The sequence below is a fragment of the Peromyscus maniculatus genome, chromosome 9 (genome assembly GCF_049852395.1).
Source record: "Peromyscus maniculatus bairdii isolate BWxNUB_F1_BW_parent chromosome 9, HU_Pman_BW_mat_3.1, whole genome shotgun sequence".
NCBI lineage: Eukaryota > Metazoa > Chordata > Mammalia > Rodentia > Cricetidae > Peromyscus > Peromyscus maniculatus.
In genome coordinates, this window is record NC_134860.1 from 45,303,467 (window position 1) to 45,328,299 (window position 24,833).

Genomic DNA, 24,833 nt, shown 5'->3' on the forward strand with positions numbered 1-24,833 from the left:
CTGGCCTTCTTGAACCTGCTAAGCAGATTCTGAAAAAACAAAAACAAAAAAACAACACACAAAAAACCTGCACTTGGAAAATGAGCAAGTTCATGTGTAATTTATAAGGTGTGGATATAGGGGTGTGCCATCCCCAGTATTTGCCAAACCCAGGGCAAAGACAGAAAACTTACCTTCAGCCATCCACTACCACCTCTGCCCCCTTTCTGTCCTCTGCACAGATGTACACCTTCAGACTTCAGGGTTTGTTTTGTTGAGACTCACTAGTAGCCCTGGCTGTCCTGGAACTCACTATGTACTGACTACCAGGTGTCTTAGTTAGGGTTTCTATTTTGGTGAAGAGACACCATGAACACAGGAACTCTTATAAAGGAAAAACATTTAATTAGGGTGGCTTACATTTTCAGAGGTTCAGCCTATTATCCTCATGGAGTGACATGGTGACAAGCAGGCAGACATGGTGCTGGAGAAGTAGCCGAGTGTCCTACTTCTTGGCTTGCAGGCAACAGGAGGTGGTCTGTCTCATTGGGAGTACCTTGAACATATGCGACCTCAAACCCCGCCTCCACAGTAACACACTTCCTCCAACCAGGCCACACCTAACCATGCCACTCCCTTTGTGGACCACTTTCTTTCAAACCATTACATCAGGCTAACCTCAACTCAGATACAGCTGCCTCTGCCTTTGCTTCCCAGTGCTAGGAATAAAGGTCAAACACCTAGCCAAAGACTTAATGGCCTTATCTGTGGAGGACAAAGCTCAAGGCTCGTCCTTAAACTGTAGAATCAACTTCCTGGGAGTCCCCAGGAGTCCAAGGTGGCAGCGCTGCTTCACAAGGTGTGCGTGACAGAACCAAGGGCTGTGTGTCGTGATGGGTCTGAGGGCCCACAGGCCTGGGAAGGACTGGAAGAAACATGGGATGAAGCAGGAAGACATCAAAAGGTGATACAGCCAATCAGCCTCCTGGCCACTGAGCAGGAAGGATTGAGCCTGGAAGGGCAAGGGGAGATAACCCAAGAAAGCCCTTGGCAGGATACGGGAAGCAGGTGCAGTCACTGTATCAGTCAGACTTTCCCCAACGTAAAGCCCCTTAAAGGCTACTTCAGAATCTCCTCCTCTGTGCCTGGGAAGAAGGAACCTATTGCCTAAATCCTGATGCTCTTCCAGAGGCTCTTAGTGCTTAAATATTCCAATTTCAGAGCAGAATAACTTTAGTGAGACCATGAGCAAACCACTGCATTAAGTTCTATTTCCTCTTGACCATGCAACTCTACTCCAATGCTCTTTTCTGTTTGTTTGTTTTCGAGACAGGGTTTCTCTGTGTACTTTGAAGCCTGTCCTGGATCTCGCTCTGTAGACCAGGCTGGCCTTGAACTCACAGAGATCCACCTGGCTCTGCCTCCCGAGTGCTGGGTTTAAAGGAGTGCACCACCACCACTGCCCAGCCTACATCAGTGATGTGTAGGAAGGAAGGCTGTGATTTAGTGGGCCCAAGGGAGTGCCCCAGATGCAGAATTTCTAGCAAGTTCCCAGGTGATACTGATTTTGCAACTACAGGCTCACACCAGTAGAAAGGGAGAATGTTAGAGTAAGCATCTTGGGCATGCCCAGTGCAGCGGATGATCTCTGCTGTTAGAGTCTTTCTCTAAGGTCATCAAGGAGTCAGAACTCTCTTATGCCAGCAGCAGCAGCAGCACCCACCAGAAAGCGTATTTCCCTGTCACCACTAGATCACCTCCTCCTCAACTGCAGATCAGATGCCATGCCTGTCACTGTTGACACCTCCTGACTACTGCTGCCAAACCAGTGAGCAATTATCCAAACAGAGAGCTAGGATGCACATACTTGTTTATACCTGCAGAAATGTCTTCAGAACTTAGGAAATGCACTACTAAACAAGTGCAGGGGGAGAGGAGAGAGGTGGCTCAGTTGCATGGTCAAGAGGACCTGGGTTCAATTCCCAGGCCATCGGGCGTCTGATCGTGCCAGAATTAAAAAAAAAAAAAAAAAAAAAAAAAAAAAAAAAAAACAAGTACAGGAAAGTACTTTCCTCAACATCTGGCTGTCCTCGGAAGTCATAATAAATGCTACAACCCCATCTCCAAGGCGAGGTGGGTATGGAATGTTGAGGTGGTTCTGGGAGCATCAACACTTCAGACAAGAGTCTTGACTGAAGAGTTTTCTCTCAACCCGCCCCAGCCCACTGTCATCACCGACCTTGAACCTCCAGTCAATTTCTTGGCTTTTGAAAAAAAGATTTATAGCTTGGGCATAGTAGCTGATGCCTTTAATCCCAGCACTCAGGAGGCAGGGGTGGGTGGATCTCTGTGAGTTTGAGGTTAGCCTGGTCTACATAGCAAGTTTCAGGCCAGCCAGAGCTTTGTAGTGAGAGACTGCTTCAAAAACAAAACAGCGATTTATAAGACTTATTTGTATGTGTATTAATGCTTTGCCTGCATATATGTATTTGTAGCACACGAATCTCCGGTGCCCACAGAAGCCAGAAGGCAGCAGTGGATCCCCTGGAACTAGAGTTAGGATGGTTGTGAGCCACCAGAGGGGTGCTGGGAACTGAATTAAGGTCCTCTGCAAGGGCAGCCAGCACTCTTAACCTCTAAGCCATCTTTTCAGGTTAACTTCTTGCATTTTAAGTCCATTAAAGTTTCCATCAGACCCTCTCTCACATCCCAGCCTCTTGTACTCCTTTCTACAAACACACAGTGACAACATGTTATTGTGGGTCTTGCTGAATCACCATTTGAACTCTTCAAGAAGTTTGTCCCAGGTTGCCGAGGTGGACCAGGGGGTGAAAGCACTGGGTACCACATCTGCAGACCTGAGTTCCATCACTGGGACACAGCAGAGTGAGAAAAGACTCACATGAGTTGTTTGACATCATACGTGTGCACACAAAGTGATTTTCATAATGAAGTGTGCCACCCAGGTGGCTTTTGGTGTTTATAGAAAATTTTGTTTCATCCATTTAACTCTATGGGTGAAAACCCCTTTCCAGGCTCTTTTCTCACCAGATGCTTGATTGGGGGGGGGGCAGCACAACTGAGGTGCTCAGAGGTCACGCCCAAGCCCAGGTTCAGACTTCTGTCACACTTTATTGAAGCGTTCCCCACCTACTGGGAAGTCTCCGTTTCTTCCCGTCTGCCTCACTTCCTGCCCCAGACAAATGTGACCGTGGATGAAACACCTTCCTTCCTTCCTTTACATTACAGAGAAACCTGCTTCTGGCTTCTAACTAGGAAAACGGAAAGGCAGGAACTCGGAAGCCCAACCCCTCTTCGAAGAGCCTTCCTTCCATCCCAGGGAAAGCAATGAATGGGCATGACTAACCATTCAGCATCCTTCCTAAGGGCCCAACCTGTCCCACCTCAGTCACTTACCCCTCCACTTCTAGGTGGCTCTTCCACACTCCCCCGGAAGCTACTGGTGCCCATCTGAGAGATTAAATACAAAACGATTTCCAAAGCTAGCAGACTCATTTTGGCTTGGGAAGTCCCTCTAACATCTGAGTGAGCAGGTTCCATGCGGGCATCTCAGAGGCCCACTCCTTTCCCAGGCCAAGCCTCAAGGTTATGGCCATCAAGAAAAAACAGGTCTTCAGAGAATGAAATGCGTGACACCTACTTTCTTGTCTGCCAAAGATGGGCCATCATGACTAAAGGCACCATAATCAGTAATTTTAAAAACAAATTTCTTACCAAGCAAAACATTCTTTAAGCGTTCCTCTTTAATTTCCAAGAAGCACTCCAGGGTTAGTCTGCACTCTTGTTAACGTCAATGTAGCAGAAACAAACGGTAACTGGGAAAAGGCACACAGAGCCGAGTACTGTTAAAGGATTTATTGCAGGAATACAATAAAAGTTGAGAGGAATCTGTGTGACTTCCCTGATGTGGAAGTCTCAGCTGCAGCGAGGGTTCGGATGCTCAATTCTTTCCAGAGCACCCCGCCTCCTCGCCCAGCGCTGTCCGGACCACGGTGACTTACTGCCTCTCCGGTAAGTCACACAGGTGGCAAGCTTTCCTTGGTTCTATTCAATTACATAAAAATGTCCTTTATAAGACCATTTAAGCAGCCTACGCGGTACTCTGAGTTTCTATTAGTATTACCTTTTGTCAATAAATCATTTTAAAATGGAAAACATGACCAACTTCTATGGCTTTTGGTTTAAAAAAATACCAGCTCCATTTCTTCAGAAAGCTGTTTACATATGGTTCTTGCACCTACAGGGAAGGTTTTAATAAGCAGCAAAGAGTATGGGGAAACAGTGGTTGAAATGTGTATTTAAGAATATTTACAACAGGTGGATCCAGTGCAAAATAATGAAACTCAAAGGATTTCAGCAGCCTGGGGCAATCATTTCCTGTGACGTAAAGTGACCGAAGTGCCTCTATCTGATACTAAAAACAAAATACCATCAACCCTACACTTCCTGCCTGCTTTGTTAACCGCTGTAGACAGGAGTCCGTGATGTCTGCACTTTCTGAAGCTTCCTCTCAAGCTCATGGTTTCTTTTTCACCTGGTATCTGTTCATTCTACCAGACTCAGTCTGCAAATTCTAGAAGTCGATGGCAAAATGCAAGCCCAACAATTATGAAGCTGAGCAGGACAGACTTCAGTCAAATGAAGGCCTGCAAGAGGGGAGCCGTCTCCTCCCCAGGTGGAGATCTAGAGCTGGAGACCATGGGGCTCCTGGTAGGGATCCAATCCTTTTTACAAGTCTACCAACAGCAAGAGCTCTGTAGCACCTAAGTCTGCAAAGTATCAACCATACCGGTGAGCAGAAGCTAGGGGGCAGCGAACCGCTGAAGGACTTGCCTGAGGTACACACCATCGCCCCAGGCACTGTACGGCACTGCCGCCCCCACCTCGGAGGGCGCTTTTCACAGGACTTCTGTGGTCTGTTACATAGGCCTTCTTTCTTTTTCGAAGTTATTAAAAATAAGAAAGAACTACTTACAAATTTGAACATAATGCCTCTCGTTATAGTTTTCTGTAAGATTGTCATGAAAATGGTCTCTTGGAGGAAATTCCTTGAGCACTTCCTGGGACTGCTGCATGTTGTTCCACACTCTGCACAAGGTGCTGCCTCCAGAGCCAAGGAGACACCAGGAACAAGCAGGAGGCGTTTCCCCGGAACACCTCCCCACCAAGAAACTGGACAGCAAGAGGATGAGCACTTCATCAAGTGTTCAAACTGTGCCCAGGCAGCATTTAGCTCACACAGGGAATGATAAAGGGGAAAAGTACCACTTTAAAGTGAGTATAGTACAGAGAACTCCAATGACTTACACAAGAATGAACTCATTTCCCCTCCGAATACAAGGAAACTGTCTGGACATCTCCAAACATCACAGCTAGGACTCCCCCATCCGTCATGTGGGTCTGTAGACTAAAGACCGCAGTTTCTTTGGTGTGTGGTAGAAAATCAGGAATGTGATGCATGATGACGACGACGATAGCAAAAAGCTTTCACCACCTCCCCTCCCGAGACGACTGTCTCCCCCGTAAGACCAAAGCTGTGGCTGGCAAGTCTCTCAAAAAGATGACAGACAAAACAAACTCAGCTTTTGTCTTCCATTCCTTACCACCAAGAAACACTTCCTTGTGATCTCACAAAGTCTAGAACTTAGTGTCGGGAAGACTCGGCATCCCAGGAACCAGCACACTGTGGGGTCGAGGGGGCTCAGACCAGGGGCCAGGAGGCCACAGGCTCAGGGCTGGCAGAGGTCCTGAGCACGTCAATCACCATCACAGGCCCCCTGACAGGCAGGCACACGTGCTTGTCCTAATGCTAGGTTAGCCCCTCTGATAACTACATAGACAAGGTTGTTCGAGTGCAGTGGGAAAGATTTCACACGTCCTGGTCTACACTCACTAGCGGTGTCCAGTATATGCTTTGAACCAGGAGGTCACCGAGGCCGCGGCGGACGAGATCATCCCACCAGCACTGCTGCTGGCTATGGGTGGAGATGCCTGGGTGCTCTGGCTCTGGGAAACTTCCACTGGCTGGGAAGGGATGTCACAGAATCGGGGGCTCGGCAGGTTCTCCCAGTCTGTGCCCAGGTCAGTCTCCTCATCGCTTACACGCTCGTCTCCACTCATATCTGATTCTCCAGCAACTCCAGGGTCCACAAATTCCATGGACTCCTCAAGGTCTGCTCGCACTTCAAAGGGTCCTGACCTGTGTGGACATAGACGGGCTGTATAAGCACAATCTCCCATCCCAAGATCATCTGAGTTGGGCATTACGGGGCATGGGAGAGGAAAGCGACTCACCCTGCTGCATTTCTTTATTCTGTGTGTGTGAGAGACAGAAGTGAGCATTCATGTGGAAGCCGCAATACAACTTTCAGGAGTGATTCTCTCCTCCTACCTTTCTTTTAGAACTTGTGTATACTAGGAAAGCTGGTCCACAGCTTCTAGGCGATTCTTCTGTCAGCCTCCCATCTCAGACTACAGATGTGTGCTACTTCACCCAGCTGCCTTTCTCCGTGGGTTTCAGGGACTGAACTTGGGTCTCATTGCTTGTACAGCAAACACTGGAACCCACTGGACTGAGCCACCCCCCAGCCCATGTCTTTACTCTTGATGGAGGATTTTTTTTTTTTGTTTTTTTTGTTTTTTGTTTTTTTCGAGACAGGGTTTCTTGTGTAGCTTTGCGCCTTTCCTGGAACTCACTTGGTAGCCCAGGCTGGCCTTGAACTCACAGAGATCCGCCTGCCTCTGCCTCCCGAGTGCTGGAATTAAAGGCGTGCGCCACCACCGCCCGGCTAGGATTTTTTTTTTTTAACATAACACATTTCTTCCAGGCAAGCAATTTGAATCCTTTATCTTTCTACTAGGTTGCTTTTCCCTTACTGACTGAAAGACAGACAGACCTACTCTAGATTTGGATTTGCTCTCTATTATAGATGTTGCAAATGTTTATTGTTTGTCTCTTTGTTTAAGACATAGGCCTTACTAGAGTCAGTTAGCTCCCACATAGTAATGTGTGGGGCTCCCTTCACTTATTGAGTTTTAAGGTATGGCTTGGTTAAAATTTCACTCACTACCCTATGAGTATAGACTAGTCTTTTCTCTTAGGTCTCTTATACATCATTTAAAAACAGGACCTTTTATTTCTGGAACTTGTTTTTATATATAGAATATGATAGAAAACCAACTTTTTCCTCATTTAATGCCAACTAGCCCAACACTGCTGACTATGATCATCTAATTCAGCAGGCTGCTGAAACACAGTCCTGCAGGTCTATGATCTGCCTCATGACTCATTCTCTTTTCTAATTCCCATGCATACTATTTATATGCTAACAGCAGCTTTCTTAATTGGGGGGGGTAGTATCTGAGACAAGATCTTACTATGTAGCCCCAAGCTGGCCTCAAAGTCACAGGCCTTCTGCCTCAGTTTCCCAAATACTGAAATTAAACAAACTTTTTTGTTTTGTTTTTGTTTTTGTTTTTGAGACAGGGTTTCTCTGTATAGCTTTGTGTCTTTCCTGGATCTCACTCTGTAGTCCAGGCTGGCCTTGAACTCAGAGATCTGCCTACCTCTGCCTCCTGAGTGCTGGGATTAAAGGTTAAATAAACTTTTTTTTATTTTTTGTTTATATTACTGGGGGTGGGCATGCCATAGCAAGCATGTGGAAGTCACAGCACAATTTGTGGGAGTCATTTCTTTCCTTCCACCATGTGGGGCAGGGAAATCCAAATCAGGTTAAGTCCTTTATCCCTTTACCTACTGAGCTATCTCACTGCCCGCCCCTGCCCCTCCCAAAAAAGCCACATTTTTAAAAATTAACTTCATGTGCCCTGTTTGGAAAGGGCCCTTGTTATTCTTACTCTGCCCTGGCTGCCAATGCTCCAGCAGGGTGAACTTTGGAGTCAGTTTGTCAAAACTCTGAAATGCCTGCTGGAATTCTCCACCAGGCCTCCTTTGGGGAAGAAATGGCACATCCTTAGCTGAGAAAGGGATGAAGGAGTTCACTGCCTCAGACCTGCTTCCTACAGACTACTCCTTAGCCAAGAGGCCACTCAAGAAATGTGTGTCGGGCTGGAGAGATGGCTCAGCCGTTAAAGGCTAGGCTCACAACCAAAAATATAAGAGTTTGATTCCCAGCACCCACAGCTGTCTCTCCAGGCACCAAAAAAAAAAAAAAAGAAATGTGTGTCAAATAAAACCTGACTGTTTTCTTTCCACAGATGCTCCCCAACTTGAAAGCTGAAAATATTTAATAAGTCAAAAATGCAAATAACTTTTAACTATGCACATGCTAGGCTCATGCATACACTTGCCCCTTTTGAGTTGCTCAGGCTTGCCTCAATTTGTGGTCCTCTTGCCTCAGCTCCTGAGTAGCTGTATCCAGGCATTTGCCACCTCAGTCAGCTCAAACACTCTGATACACCATAGCAACAAACACCAACATTTAGTGTGGTCCAACTTTAACACACTCAGAGTGCTTACATTAGCCTACAGTTGAGCAAAATCACCTAGCAAAAGCCCCTTTTCCAAGGTATAGACACATCAGCTCTATCCCAGCTCTACAAAAACATGCACATTCTCATGAGAGTAAAGACAATGGGTAAGAGCCTAGAGCAGGTTACAGAAGATGAGCCTCGAGAAGTTCATGCTCTTTTGGGCTGGGTGCCTGAAAGTTATCTAGAGACCATGGGGGAGAGGGGTGTTCACTGTTACTGATTTCTGTCTTTAAGCAGATGAACTTCAAGGCAGCTCACTCTACGGACTTCCAATACTTGTAACAAACAGTGATCACACTGACCGGGTGAGGACACAGCATCCGCAAGCACAAAGGAAAACACACAAGAGACCACACAGCTGCCAGAGGCGAGTTAGAAAAGAAACACACGAGCTTCAAGAGAAGCACAAGGTGGTGGCCAGGGCATCTGAGCCCCTCTACTACATGTCACATGCTAAATGTACTCTACCGCAAGTTTCTCCAGGAGATGGTTGCAAAAGGAGAGCACAAGGACTCGTGATCAGCTGTTTCTTCTGCACAATACTGTACAACTCTGTCCTTGCCGGAGAATTCAGGACTCGGGGAACACCAGATACTAGGCCAGTGTGCATCCTGGTTCTACTTAAAAGCAGCCACTGAGGAACAATGCTCAGAGAAAAGTCGCACATACAACTTACCTGCCTAGGTGCTCGGAATGTGGGCTGACCAGATGCATTAAGTTCCTGAGGGTATGCAGTGGTTGTAACTGATCCAAATTCACATGCTAGAAAAAGCAAAGGCTTGATTAGTACTTTCAACACACAGCGACTTCAAAATGAGTTCAAAGCCCAGGGCTTGTACCTGAGAGGAACAAAGGTAGAGGATGTTTGCATTCAGTCTCTTCACTGCACGAGTCAGTTTCTGTTTGCTGAGGTTTTCTCCACAGAACTCACTGTAAATAAGACAAGGATACGACTTCTAAGATTGGTCTCCAAGACAGTCTATTTTAAAACGTTCCTTCCGAAGGGTATGTGTCAAGTGCAGTTCAGCACCAGCACAGCACATTCCTCCTTAGTAAACTGCCTGGAACGGACACCCCCTAAGCACTGAACTCCCTAAGCACTGGGCTACGGCCCTTATGGGGAGCAGCACCCGTCATCTCGTCACCTGCAGCTGCAGGTCCCTGGGTGACTGAGCAACTCCGCCTCAGGAGCTCACGACACACAAGCAGGAATGTTACGGAAGGGACACACGGGGCACGTGAAGCACCAACAGGGCTGTGGAGGAGGAAAATCCACCACCACCCACTCCGTGCACAGCAACACTGGAGACTTCCTAGGGCCCCATGTGCGCCCCTCCTAATCCCCACTGCCTTCTCTGCCTGCAGCTTTGTTCCTTAGCATCCCACCCACCAGCCACGGCTGGTTCCTTTCCTACTATGGCCCGAGTTAGGGATATAGCTCAGAGGAAGAGCACTGGACCATCTGGGTCCAATTCCCTATGACAGAAAAAAACAAAAACCGAGGGGAAAGATAACCCATGCCCCTCCTGCCGTCACTGATCTCCATCAGCACTAATCACCATGGTCAAGTCCAGCTGTTAATTATTTGAGCACATGTCCAAAGCCCAGCAACCAGATACTGAGGCAAGAGGAGCCTCAGGCCATACCAGCCTGGGCTACACGAGACCTTGCTTAAAAACAAACAAACAAACAAACCCCTTAAGCATAGCCTGCTTCTGTCCAGTGGTAAATGCATGGTAACTGGAGGGTGGGAGCTCTAAACGGGAAGTGGACAGACTGTGTCTTTACAAATTTAAACATGAAGCTGGGCAGTGGTGGCACGCGCCTTGAATCCCAGACAGAGGCAGGTGGATCTCTGTGATTTCAAGGCCAGCCTGGTCTACAAATTGAGTTCTAAGACACCCAGAGCTGTTACACAGAGAAACACAGTCTCAAAAAACAAAAAAGAAAAAAGAATTTAAACATGAGGCCGGGCAGTGGGTGGCACACCCCTTGGACCTCAGCACTTGGGAGGCAGAAGCAGATGGATCTCTGTTTGAGGACAGCCTGGAAAGAGAGTTCCAGGATGGCGAGGACTAAGTCACAGAGAAGCCCTGTCTGGAAAAAATACAAAAAAAAAAAAAAAAAAAAAAAAAAAAAAAAAAACCCACAACACAATAGTAGTAATAATGTAAGCATGAGGTTTTCATAAGAATGGAACAACCCCCACCCCACCACAATTCACTCAGCTCCTGTGCACGGGATCTGCAGCATCCTCCCTGCATCCCCTGGTCCTTTGGTTATTTCCCCAAGAACCAGATGGAGTCTCCGTCGTCGCCTCAGATTCATGCATGACTGTAACACAATGAACCGGCAACATCTTCTGAAAACAATGTTAATATTTCTGCCAAGCCTTCTCTTAGCTAGTGTAAAGGCACACCAGGAACTCAAGAAATGGCTGACGAAGTATTGCCACCTTGATCACTTGCCTGTTGCACAGTTTTTTGGGCAGATTGACATCCAATATGTGAGAGACGATGTTGACCAGCTGAGTAGCATAGCCCAGTGCAGCACTGATGGTGTAGGCAGGGTTGTTATGCTCCATGTCTGGGGATGGACACAGAAGTCACACACAGCACCTCCACATCAGTAAAAACAGCAGAACTGAGACTTTTCACTTAGGGTTTTATAGGGACATTACTGATACCAGGTTTCACTCTCACGGCATGGCCAGACACAAACAGTTCTAAAGAAGCCAAGCATAAATGGATTAAAGTCCAGACTGACTGGGCCTGGCAATGTATCACCTAACAATTAATGACCAAATTAGCTCACTGTGGTGACTCCTATCTGTTAATGCCAACACTGGGAGGCTGAGGCAGGAGAATCAGAAGTCTGAGGCCAGCCTGAGCTACATGAGATCCTTCCCCAAAAACCAAGAGCTAGCGGGGGATCAGGAGGCTGGAGAGATGGCTCAGAGGCTCAGAGCGCTTGTTGCTCTTCCAGAGGCCCCGAGTTCAGCTCCCAGCACCAGTACTGAGTGGCTCTGTACAACTGTATGGAATTCCAGCTTCAGGGTGATCAGAAACCCTCTTCTGGCCCCCACACTCCGTACATACATTCACACAGACACATAGGTACACATAGTTAAAAACTAAAATAAATCTTTAAAACACACAAGGGTGAGGCTATAGCCTAACATGCAAATGCCCTGGGCTTGATCTCCAGTAACGTCCAACTCAAACGTCACCTCCTCAGAAAAGCCTTTCCTTTTGTTGTTGTTTTGTTTTTCAAACAGGGTTTCTCTGTGTAGCTCTGGCTGTCCTGGAGCTCCCTCTGTAGACTAGGCTAGCCTCAAACCCAGAGGTGCATCTGCCTTTGCCTCCTGTGTGCTGGGATTAAAGGTGTGCTAAAGTACAACGTAGAAAGGCCTTTCTTGACTAAAGGTAGTCAAAGGTTGTCCCTTCCTTTGTACCTCTGCCCTACCCCAAATCTCCTGGCTGTTCTCTTAGCACCCACTCAGGGTATGGCCCCTTCACCACTTCCTTATAGCCTGCCATGTTAGTTTTAATAAGCAACTTAACACACCTAGAGTCTCCAGTAATGTCCAACTCAAAATATGTGCTGAATGAGTAATGGACCATTCTTCTCCACCCAAGACAAACTGTAGGGCATTTCAGCTTCCATTTAGTACTCCAATAGTTCAAAGCTAGACACTAAAGCCAAAACGCAAAAGGCAGCAAGATGCACTTGTATAAACAGGAGTTTCCCTTCTTCTTCCCTCCCTTCCTTCCTATCTAAGGAGATAGATAGGGTTTTGCTATACGGCCCAAGCTGGCCTTGACAATCCTCATGACTCACCCCTCCAAATACTAGGATAACAGGCATGAAATACCAGAGTTGGTCTAATTATGTCTTTTTATATGAATTAAGTAATATTAACCTCAAAGATGAAATGTCATCAATCTATCAAGTGATGAATATATAAAATGAAGACAGCCAAACAATGGAAAACTATTCAGCCATAAAAAGCAATGGAGTACTAATATATGCTATGACATGAACTTGTAAAAGGCCAAGTGAAAGAAAGCAAGCGTAAGCGTGCGCGCGCGCGCACACACACACACACACACACTTTTTCACTCCTAAGCTGTCTAGGCTAGCCCATCCACTGGTAGAAAGCACACTGGCTGCGCTGCCTAGAGCTGGGGACGAGGGGAAGGGAACGACCGTAGACACCTGCAGAGCACGCAGCTTTCATCTGGGATGGAAACACGCTTGCAGACAGCTGTGCATGCACTACCCCCAGCTGTGCACTGTGCCGCACGCAGCACTGTCCACGCTGTCACGTCACCCATTTCAAAGACTATCTGGCCCCTCACCAGGCCCCTGGGTCGTCCTCTTCTCTTCTACCCAGTTGTAGTAGGCGGAGTAGTCCCCGTTGTTCGGGAGGCTGATCCAAGGGCCTGTAATGCTAATGCTGGTGTCACCGTTGTGGTCATCACACACCCATCTTCCGGAGAGGTAAGTTGTCCTCCGGGCCTCAGCAAGCTTGCTCACCATGCTGGAGGTCATGGTACTGTCACTCTCCGAAGACACGTCTGCAGGGTCTCTGCAGACCAACAAGCAAGATTAGAGAGGAAATGCCGAAGCCACCTGAGTTTTAAAGAAGCAACAGTGTACACCTAACACACATCAAGAAAAGGTACCAGCAGGCACAAGCACAGAAGGCAGGTTTCCCTCATGTCTTGTCCAGCCATACACATGTGTACACTGTCACGAGAAACACACGGTCACAGGTGTGGAACTGTGTGAACAGCAGAGTGCACTCATACAAATGAAGACCACATCGCGACATGGCACAGTATCATGGGACTACGTGGTCTTGCTGACCGAAAGTCATTATGTGCCACATGAATACATGTGTACATGTTTTCTTTTTAAAAAATTTCAACCTTATGGAAAAGTTACAAGAGTTTTAAAGTTTTATCCAGATTACCAATTCTGGAAAATGTAATGATCAAAATTAGGAAGCCTAGATTCAATCCTCATACTGAAAAACAAACAAAATACAACAAGGAAGGAATTAGTCTGTTATCTTTTTCTGTTTGGTTTTTGAGTCAGGGTCTCATGTCTCTCAGGCTGGCCTTGAATTTGCTGTGCTACAGAGGCTGGTCTTGAACTCCTAAAGTTATAGGTGTATGCTGTCACACACGTCCAGCTACTGTGGTACAGAAATCAGGTCATTTACAGTACCCCTAACTCATCTCCAGAGCCGATTCAATTCTGTGGTTGTAGTCCAGGATGCAAATCCAGAATAACGTGTTGTGCTCAGGTAACTGCTGATCGATCAGGATGTAATGCTGGCACGAAGCTTCTGTTCCACCAACTTCCAAGGCCTGACCAGTTGTCTTTATGCAAATGTTTAGTAACTGAATTTTTCTCCACTGATCCAAAATACTTACCAACCTTGTATCTGGACTTTCTATCAGCGCTGAGGGATTGAACCGAGGGCCTCTTACTTGCTGCCTAAGGGCTCTACCACTGCGTTACATCCCTGAAACAGGGTCTCCTTAAGTTAACAAGGTAGCCTTAATGTGCAGTCTACCTATAAACCTCTCAAGTATCTGGGGTCACACAGGTCTATGCCAGCAGGCATAGCTTTACCACCTCCTACTAGACACAAATTACTTGGCAAGATCAGGGAGGAAATGGGTTTTCAACCTTGAAGCAAAACTCAGACCTTGAAGTTTTTAGGAAGCCAAATCTGGCAACACACCAAAGTCCAGACTGAGGGAGAAGCAAGAAAGAATGGTTACTAGTCACCAACTGTCAGTCCAGGCAGAGCCCGAGAGCCAGGAGATAAGAGGGCCTCACTCAGGTCAAGTGGCCCGGGGGTAAGAGAGCACAGGAGCTTCTTGTGGTGGTTTCTACACCCATCAGTCAGTACCTGCATCTACAGACTACCGAGAGATGGAGGAGGAGGCTGGAGTGTGTACTCTATCTACAGACTACTGAGAGATGGAGTAGACCAGAGTGTGCACTCTGTCTACAGACTACTGAGAGATGGAGGAGGAGGCTAGAGTGTGCACTCTGGTCTCTAGCTCCCCCACCTTCCCTTTTTGGTAGTGCTAGAGATTGAATCTACTAGGGGCTCATGCTGGGCAAGAGCCGAGCTACAGCCCAGCCCTCTTTTTTAGATTGAAATGGGATCTCAGTTAAGTTACCCAGGCTGCCCTTCAACTTGCGATCCTCCTGGCTACATCCCGGTGATTAGGATTACAGTTTCAGCCACTGGGCCCTGGTGAAAAGGGCCTTTTCAAAAGCACCTCAGACGGCTGTGATAAATGGTGAGGTGAGGATCCACCATCCCCTCTACCCATTCCCTGAGAGTCCCTACGTACTAAAATCACAGTGCTGACTCGGCAGAGCAACAAACGCCCACTGCCAGGAAAGGCTAGGTCAGCACGTAAGTCTAAGTGCTGGGTGTGTTCTTACATCCAAGTTCACACTCTAAACAGACAATTTTCAACCTTCAGTGAACAGACAAGGCAATCAGGTTTGTGGGCTCACGAGTGTGTCTCACACACACGCAACTAGTAAATGGCCTGGCTGGCACTGTGATGACATGACCAAACAGATGGTCTTCCAGCATGAGTGTGAGTCAGCCCGTAACCTGGAAGCTTTGTGACAGAACGCAGGCTGCCCTACCCCTTGTCCTGGCTGCCTCCCTGGCTTTACTGTTTGCTGAGGAAGATAAGAATCCAATGTCAATACCAGGAAAACTAGGACCCTAGCACGGGGCCCAGTAAATTAAGTGCTGACATACTGGAAAAAACAGTCCTCAGAACCTGGTCCCCATGCCAAAGCCTTCCCGTACCTCACAGAAGTCTTCACTTCGTCCATTGGGAAGATGATGGAGGTGAGCTCTAGGATGTGGGATCTTCGCAGACGCGCCAGCCGGTCGTAATGACCCTTCAAGTCAATGGTTTTCTTCTCCACCAGGTCCCCAAGCTTGCGGTTGTGCCGCTGAATCTTCTCCTTCTTCTCTTGGTGCCGCTGTGCTCGGCTGTAAAGCTTCTGGTTCTTTTCCTTGTTTTTGAGAAGGCCTTCAGAATCTAGCAATGAATCACATGCCTCGGTGAGCCCGGCAGGCCGCCACACAGCACTGCTTCCCTTCTCACTGTATACTCAGGGTAAAGCCCGAGGGATACTTCACTACGGGCCATCCTGGAGAGAGCCTGGGGGCTATGGAGTCTGAGGCTTGCCAGGCTCGTCGTACTGAAGTCAAACTTCATTTGAGTCACAAAAACAAACTGCACTCTAAGATAGACATCTAGGAACCACATTTTCAAGTTCAAAACCAAGCTCAGGACCTTCCGGGAACACCATCTCTGGACACATGTGAAGCCAAGTTCTCTCCTTCACTAATACCTATCACCTGTGTGATGCCTCAGCAACCACCCTACAGTGACCCCATTAGCTAGTCTACAATCTACTTACCCTTTCTTTCCACTCTCACTCGTTTCTAATTAACTCTCACTTAAATGCTGCCCATCTCCTGAGTGGCACAACTTCAACCTATCTGCCCCCTCTCTCCTTCTCTCACCCTTCCTGGGGTGGTGTTTGTGTGTGTGTGTGTGTGTGTGTGTGTGTGTGTTCGTTCCTCTTGTCTCAGCCTGCTGAATGCTGAGATTACAGATATGTGTCACCACGCATGGCCCTTGCACAATCTTTATAAACTACAGCCAGTGCCTGACATTCTCAAACACAAACCAAACGTTTTAACCTCCAAACTGGCAACGCCCCTGTTCCCTTTTACCCTACTACGTTCAGTGCCTCCATCCTTCAGACCCTCTTAGATGGACCCACTTATCGTTAGTGACTGGACAAATGAACACTGAATGAATCCTGCAAACGCCCATCCCCCACGGCCGTTCAAAATGCTATCTATCTGGGACTGTGCCTTAGTTGCTCCTACTTTTCCCATTTTCCAGTATTTCGTTATTATTGTTTTTATTACTTTTCCATTATTTCCATTATTGTTCTCACTGGCAAGGTTCTGCCCATAAATGCTTCCCAGACCTGTTTCTCACAACCTGGACTCCGTGTTTGACTTCTAAAGCATACAGTTCTTAGTTCTTCACACCAGGCCCAGTGAAGCCTCGCTGCCTCCTAACCAGGCTGTAACAGACACCCGATGAGCAGAGCACCTGTGGACACGAGCTGCTCCTCTCTCGGGACCTAAGCACGGGCTTAGCACAGGCAGGAGCTTCCACAGTTTCCCATCCCCTCTCGGAAACGCCTCTTTCTCAAGCCAGCTCCACCTAGATGTCTTGGTAAACCACTCTGGGGCTTAGTTTTACTTACTTTCACTCCTCCATGTCCATGATTTCTACTGACCCTTGAAGTACTTACAAGAACCTGTCTAGCTGTGGTCCTGAGTCAGACTTCTTTTTTGGACAGTTTAAACTCATTACCTTCCCCCAGCACAGAGGACAGGATGTTCAGGCATCCCATCAGCAGCCAGTGCTGCAGGAACTCGGGGCTCCCTCATCTCCCTGTGGTGTCTTCCCTAAAACATCAAAGCACTCGATGCTATTTCTAATCAACTCTGCAGCCAGATCAAGCCCAGCTTCAAGTGCACATAACCAGCTCTCCTGGCCATGCGGTTCAATGTATCTGCACATTCTGCATGGTGAACCCTTAACTCCAAGGCTTTGGAGAAGCAAGCTGCCAGGTGCTACAGCTTCTAGTCTGTGCCCTTTCCTGGGCACACGGGGTGTATTTCAACAACACAGCAGAAAGAAAGAAAAAGGTTACTGGGCAGCAACCTCTTCGTCTGTGAGCTTGGGTTCATGAATCACGTCTAGAGTTTGTGAACTCCTTTAAAATAGCTTGCAAGGCAGTGCACAGGCTTCAGAGGGCTGGCACCAAGACTGCAGCCACCGTCCATCAAGCAGCAGTTTTCAATTCTGGCGGGCATCAGAGCCACGCCCCCAGAGCAGCCCAAAGTGGGGTCCATGGATTAGAGCTGACAGCAGTGTGGAAATCTACAGTAAGTGTAGACAAACTTTTCTCAACAAAGCAATATGATGTAGCTGTAAGCCTAGGGTGGATCCTAGACTTCTCTGGCCCCCAATTTCCAAATGATCATGAGGTCACTTTCATAATGTGTTACAGTCCACTGCTTTATGACATGTTTTTGTTTTAAAGTTTAGAAACCTGTTAGAATGAGCTGATTAAAATTTTATGCATGTACATGTTCAGCATACTGTACAGCATCAGAAGGTTGGGACACCTGCCTGAGCATCATGGGAGGCTGCTGGGCAAATGTCGAGTCAATGTTAAGTAACTATTTCTGGTGCTGCTGCTGAACCCAAGACCTGGAGAATGCAAGCAAAAGTCGGGGCTTCCTTCTCCCTGAAGATCCATACCTATATATCATGCTACCTGCTGCTCTAGCTGTCCAGCCCATCCAATACCACACAAGCACTTCATGAGAGTAAGGACCTTCTAAGGAAGCTCTGATACTATCACATACCACTATAAAGTAACTAGTCTAAATGAGAAGGGATTCATAGACATGATGGGGACTCTAAACTTTATAGACTAGTTATGGTAGTTTGAACGAGAATGGCCCCATAGGCTCATTATGTTTGAATATTTGGTTTCCAGTTGGTAGAAATATTTAGGAAGGATTAGGAGGTGTGGCTCAGGGGCTGGCTTTGAGGCTTAAAAAGCTTCCTGCCATTCCCACTGAACTTTCTGCTTCCTGCTTGCATGCCTTTGTTCCGCCATCATGGACATTAACCCTCTGGAACCATAAGCCTAATTAAATGTGTTCTTTTATAAGCTGTCTTGGTATTGTGTTTATCACAGCAACAAAAAAGTAACTAAGACACTAATCTTGAGAAATAAATGTTTCTAAGGATATGATTTCTTAGAGGGCATAAAATTTAACATTCACCTATGATAACATATACAGCATTTTTCTATAATGTGAAACCAGTAGATTTTATATACATTAATTCACTACAGGGCAAAAGCTATGGTTTCATGTTCCTGCAAGAGTTACTGAATATTACAAGGGAGTCCCAAGTCAGACTCTGCCCTTCCTGTCCACTCCTGCAAAACAGTAAATGTGCCCCAAGGCTTACTTTTCATGGTGTTGGGGATTAAGTCAAGAGCTGAAGGCTGCAAAGCACTAAAGTGAACCACATTCCCAGCCCTTCCTTTTCAGACCGAGACAGTAAGTTACTGAAGACTTCTGCAAAAACCCCTTCCTCTACATCATACTGAGAAAAGCAAGCAAGCGGAGGCCTTGCTTCCCTGTACAGACAACCTAATGAGGAGAGAGGGGGCTAGTGAATCTCAGGCCAACCTGGGCTACACAGAGCAACGCCCTTTCTCAATAAAGAAATAAATCTGAAGAATTAAATGCTCTAAAACCACAACTATTTTGTTTTTGTTTTTTCAGACAGGGTCTCACTCTGAAGCCCTGGCTGTCCTATAACTTGATGTGTAAACCAGGCTGGACTCAAGAGATCTGCCTCTGCCAGAGTGCTGGGATTAAAGGTGTATATCACCACACGCAGCCTTAAAATCCAGAACATTTTGAGTGCTGATATGATGCTACAATTTTAATTCTACACTTGACTTGTCATCAAAGTCAAAATGCAGGCACACTAAAAATACTGTATGAAATTACCTCCAAGACACATGTATAAGGTACATGTGAAAAATGAATTTCATGTTTAGAGGGTCTCAACATTACAATATCTCATTTTACACACACACACACACACACACACACACTTCAAAATGGAAAGAAATCTGAAATCCAAAAAGGCATTTCAAATTAGGGATTTGATATTTTCAACCCACTGTAAACTCTTCAAAGTCACTGATAGCCTGTGATGGTCAATACAGCCAATTTGACAGGATCAAGTATCACAGAGGACAAACCTCTGGTTATGTTTGTCAGAGAGTTTCCAGACTAGGTTAACTGAAGTGGGGACCACCTTGAGTGTGGGCAGCACGATTTCTTGGGTTGAAGAACTGAACAGAGAGAGAGCATGCTAAGGATCGGCACTCGTGTCTTTTCTCCCCGACTGGATGCCATGTGCCCCAAGCCTCAGGCGCCTGCGGCCATGACTTCCCTGCCTGGGCAGACTGTAGCCTCCAACCGTGAGCCACATAAACCCTTCCTTCTTTAAAGGAGGTGCTTCTGTTTGGTGTTCAGTCAGAGCAATGAGAAAATTAACCAACTCCCGTCCCATCCCTACCTCTTCCATTACCCCTCCAGCTCATTGACTCTATGAAACTCACTCAGACCTCTCCCTGGGGCTGAGGGAGGGGAAGTACTTACTTTTCTTCATTTCTTCATTTCCTTTACAGATTGTTTGTCTCAGCTGTTCAATCCTCATCTTGCATGACATTATTTTCCATCTCTTAAAAAATATGCAGCAAATGTCACAAACGTTAGTCGCATGGGATTATCTACTGGGAATTCCTGCTTAGTTTCAGTCTATCTTAGGAGACAGTGAAGAAAACACTATCCTAACTACATTTGTTGTAACTGTTTGTACCTATGGTGGATTACAAAGGGAAGTATTTTTCTGGTAAAATACAGTAGCTGCTGGGAAATTAACAAGAAAGAAATCGATTCAGTTCTTTCCCATGTGTTAGAGCACAGAGGAAAATGCCTCTAACCTTTCCCTACAAGTACATAGTTACCCACCAGCCTGGCTAAGCTGGTGAGATGGTATACAAGTAGGATCTTAGCACTCGGGAGGGTAGATTCAAGGTTCAGGATTTCAAGGCCACCCTGGTCTACATAAGGCCCTGTTTCAAACCCACGAAAATACAATTATAATACATGACATAAAGATTCATTTCCCCATACTATCCACATACCATGGCTAGTGGAGACTGCACAGACAGTAGACTCAGACAGAGTGTCTGTGTTATCACAAAAAGACCAACTGAGTTCCACTCTCTGTGCTGGCTCCTGAGGTATATTGCAAATCAAATTTCCTGAGATGATTAGGCAAATTCCACGAACCGTGAAGCTGTCTCTTTACATTAGCAGGAACAGTACAGTCAGGTACAGTTTTTCCCTAGTGAATAAAGCATCAAAGCTTATAGGACCTCTGCCTGGTTTGAATGAGAAATTGCTGTGGATATCTGTATGCTGTGAATGTGTTGCTCTGATTGGTTAATAAATAAAACACCGATTGGCCAGTAGCCAGGCAGGAAGTATAGGCGGGACAAAGAGAGAAGAGAATTCTGGGAACAGGAGGGCTGAGTCAGGAGACGCTGCCAGCCACTGCCGTGAGAAGCAACATGTAAAGATACCAGTGAGCCACGAGCCACGTGGCAAGGTACAGATTAATAGAAATGGGTTAATTTAAGATATAAGAACTATATAGCAAGAAGCCTGAACCATTAGGCCAAACAGTTTAAATAATATAAGCGTCTGTGTGTTTATCTGGGTCTGAGTGGCTGCGGGCCCAGGTGGGACTGGAGATAATTCCAGCTACAAGAAATGGCCCCCATAGGTTCAGTGTTTGAACATCTGGTCCCCAGTTGGTGGAACTATTTGGAAAGATTAGATGTGGCCTTGTTGGGGGAGGTGTGTCATTGAAGGCAGGATTAGAGGTTTCAAATGCTTCCCAGAACCAACACCCCCACACACACCCTGCCTCATGGTTGTGGATCAAGATGTGAACTCTCAGCTGTTCCTTCTATCCCCACAATGGACTCTTGATGCTCTGAAACATTAAACCAAATTAAGTGCTTTCTTTCATAAGTTGCCTTGGTCATGGTGTTTTGTCACAGCAATCGCAATTATTTTCTATTGTCTTCCTATGTGTGAGTAATTAAAAGTCTAAAATAAAGTATTTACAGTGTTAACATTTATATAAGTAGTCCAATGACACAAGATACAGATCAGTGGCAGGGTTTTGTTTTAATTTTCATTTATTTTTAAATATTGGTGGCACGTGGGGCTGGGGGGAAGCAATGGACCACAGAAATCAGAGGACAACTCATGTAGCACAGATCCTCTCCTCACTTTTATGTGGATTCTGATGTGGAACTCATGAGGGTCATGACTTGTGCAGCAAGTCCTTTACCTGCTGGGCTATCTTGCCCACTCCACTGGTCTTAACATGCCCTCGCCCCCAATCCTCAAGCAGCTGGCCTGATAGAAAGCTGGAATGGCCTTTTGAAGGCACAGTTACAGGGCCAATGATGTGGCAGCAGCTTGGAGGGCTGGGGCAGGTTCTCCAGAAAGTGGTATGTGCTTTGAATCAGCTTCCAATATACAGCACAGTTTTTCCCACAGCCAGGATCCAGGGTCCAGGAATCAAGCAGTGGAAAGGGAATGGTTCCTCTCTCACTCCTAATGACCAAAGTTTTGCTTCCTGTTCCCATGAACTTAGGTTCTGCTGGCCTAGAAATTTTGGTTCCAGAATGGGGAGTGCCCCTGCCAGGAGACACAACAAACATTCCACTGAACTGGAAGCTCGGAATTCTCCCTGGCCACCTTGGGCTTCTGATGCCCTTAATCCAACAGGCTAAGAGAAAGGAATAACAGTGTTAGGAGGGGTGATTGATCCAGATTCCAAAGGGGAAACTGGATTGCTTCTCCACAGTGGAGGTGCAAGAGATCCTTTAGGTTCTATCTTGGTGCTACCATGTCCTATGATTGAAGTCAATGAGAAACTACAACAATTCAATCCAAGTAAGTCACAGACCCTAAGGAATGAAGGTGTGGGTAACTCTCCAGGAAAAGAGCCAAGACCTGCTGAGGTGCTTGCTGAGGGTGGAGGAAATACAGAATGGGTAGTAGAGGAAGGTAGTCATAAATACTGGTTAAGGCCACTTGACTAGTTGCAATAATGTGGGTTATAACTGAAATGTGTGTTTCTGTTGTATTTTGTTAAGAACATGCTTGTACAGATATTTTCTTTCCTTGGTTTCTGTATCATGTAATGTAACATCAATTGAGATGTATCAGTGCTTATCATATTTAAGTTATGAGATACTAAAAGAATGTCCCTCAAGTGACACTGCCATCTATTCTAAAATATATAACATGTTTGCAGTTGTGTGGGGGCTATTTATATCATGTTAGGATAATTATGACCTGGCTATTGTTTTCAATCAGAAATTAAGTAGGACAAAAGCAGATACGATGGTGTGTCAAGATGACAAGGGGTGGTGGACTTATGATGGCTATTCTTGGCTATCAACTTGACTCCATCTGGAATTAACTCAAAAACCAAGCAGCTGGGCATATATGTGAGGGATATTTAGTTAATAGTTAACTAGATTATCTGAGGTTAGAAGACCTATCCTAAATCTGGGCCCGACCTCATGGCAGCCTATAAGAAGGATATGGAAAAATGCTTTTGCTTTTTGCCTGCTTGCCCTCATTCTCACTGGCAAGTTCATCTACCCTGATGCTGAGACATTCTTTCACTGACTTTAGCGCCTACTTCTTTGGGATTCTAACATATACTGAAGACCAGCTGACACATCCAGCTTCCTGGACTGAGCAACTACTAGATTCTTGGACCTTCTGTGGGCAAACAGCCGCTGTTGGACTAGTTGTACCACAGCCTGTAAGCCACTAATAAGTTTCCCTTCTACATACATGCATATGTATATGTATATTTGTTCTATCATTTCTGTTCCTTTAGAGAACCTTAACACACCTGCTCCTATTTTTATCTTGAGAGAACTATCCTATTATATAATCCAGCCTGGCCTTGAACTCATGATCCTCCTGCCTTAGCCTCTCTGATGTACATCTCTAAGTTAGGCTGTGGATTCTATAGAAAAGTGTGTATGTTATAAGGATTTTTAAAGATTCTTCATTGAACATCTTAATTATAATATTCACAGCATGAGACACTTCCATCATAAATATTCTTTAAGTGTCATAAAAATTATACATGATACTTTATCCTTTGAAAAACTTAGGACAGAGCAGATAAAAGGAAATGTGACTGTTACATGGAGTCTGTCCTCCTCGTCAGGGACAAGCTCTTCCTTTATAAGGCTGAGTCAGCCCAGAGCCTTGTGAATGCTCAACCCACAGTCCTCCGCCAGAATACCCACAGTGCTAATGCCAGACCACCATGTATCCTTTGTAGAGTATATTTAAAATACACACACAAAGGAATGATATTCCCTTGCCTTTTTTTCATTAAAAATTTCATCTCAGACATAGTTTCTTTTGGACACATGTATACTAATCACATTTTTAAATTTATATCATTAAAAATCAAACTGCCACACTAATTGGACACAATTACGGGATTTGCCACGATACCTCAATACATGAATACCAAAGCATCTTCACAGGCCATGGATTCTTCTCAGCTCCTGAACCTAGAGCATTCATTTATTAACTTTGCAGTGGTGCTACAGTTTGCTACCCATACCTCTCTGTGTCTGTATATATTTCTTAGCAGAAACTTGCTGAGCACACAAGTCCTCTGGAAGTACCAGACTACCCCCAAGTCAAGTGTATTGCTGCCAACAGGGAATGAAGGTGTCAGAGTCCTGTCAAAGTCCTTAATTTACACGTTTGTGTTCCTCTTCTCAGTTCAGGAGTTAATTTTATTTAATTACAAGACTTTTAAATTAGTTTACTATGCTAAATACTTTCTTCTGTGGCTTCTAAAGGTCCTACCAACACCGAATTATGTAAGTCCACTACTATATTCTTTTGTGTTTTAAGCTGCAAGAAGCCCCAGCTGGCTTCATGTCCCAATCCTCCTATCTTCAGCTCAAGTATAGGATTCCAGGCACACATCACCACACCCAGCTCTTCCTGATTCTTTAGTATTTTACATGTAATCATTAACTTATCTGCACAGGTGTTTATTGTGAGTAATTTCTGCAAAATGGACAATCTATCTGGTTCTGTATTACTATGCCAAGAGCAAACTTGCATAATTATCCTTTATGATGGTTATATAATTTAATCGCCTATCCTATTTGGTATATCTCCATGTAATAGTTTAGAAGGCTACACTACAAATATACTTAAACACCCGACTGTCAAATGTGATGAAAAGCTAAGTCAAATAATCATAAGTTCTACCTTAACGTAGAAACATGCAGCCTCGCGTATGAAGACCATTAGCTTAAACGCTTGTTGGAACTTACCAACTGATCTGTTAGCCGTTTCCCTTCCATCGCTTTTAGTACTCTGTAGGGAAAGAGACAGGGTGAAGATTTGAAGAAAAATCTTACAAAGCTCAAAAGATACAAATCAATCTTTAAAAAGTTATTATGTTCATGGTGTTTTGCCTCCATGTGTATGCCTGGTGCCTGAGAAA

At 45.7% G+C, this 24,833-nt stretch overlaps 1 protein-coding gene across 1 annotated transcript in view; it reads right to left on the reverse strand.

Moving 5' to 3' along the window:
- Nucleotides 1-3,840: 3,840 nt before the first annotated feature.
- Atg14 (autophagy related 14) overlaps nt 3,841-24,833 on the reverse strand; it is a 36,570-nt gene continuing 15,577 nt past the window's right edge. The window contains exons 3-10 of the mRNA XM_006987500.4: nt 24,661-24,703; nt 19,844-19,925; nt 15,353-15,590; nt 12,855-13,084; nt 10,962-11,079; nt 9,333-9,423; nt 9,170-9,255; nt 3,841-6,199 (exon numbers count right to left, since the gene is read on the reverse strand). Of these exons, the coding sequence (XP_006987562.3) occupies nt 5,893-6,199; nt 9,170-9,255; nt 9,333-9,423; nt 10,962-11,079; nt 12,855-13,084; nt 15,353-15,590; nt 19,844-19,925; nt 24,661-24,703 (1,195 nt within the window). The 3' untranslated portion in view covers nt 3,841-5,892. The remainder of the gene's footprint in view (nt 6,200-9,169; nt 9,256-9,332; nt 9,424-10,961; nt 11,080-12,854; nt 13,085-15,352; nt 15,591-19,843; nt 19,926-24,660; nt 24,704-24,833) is intronic.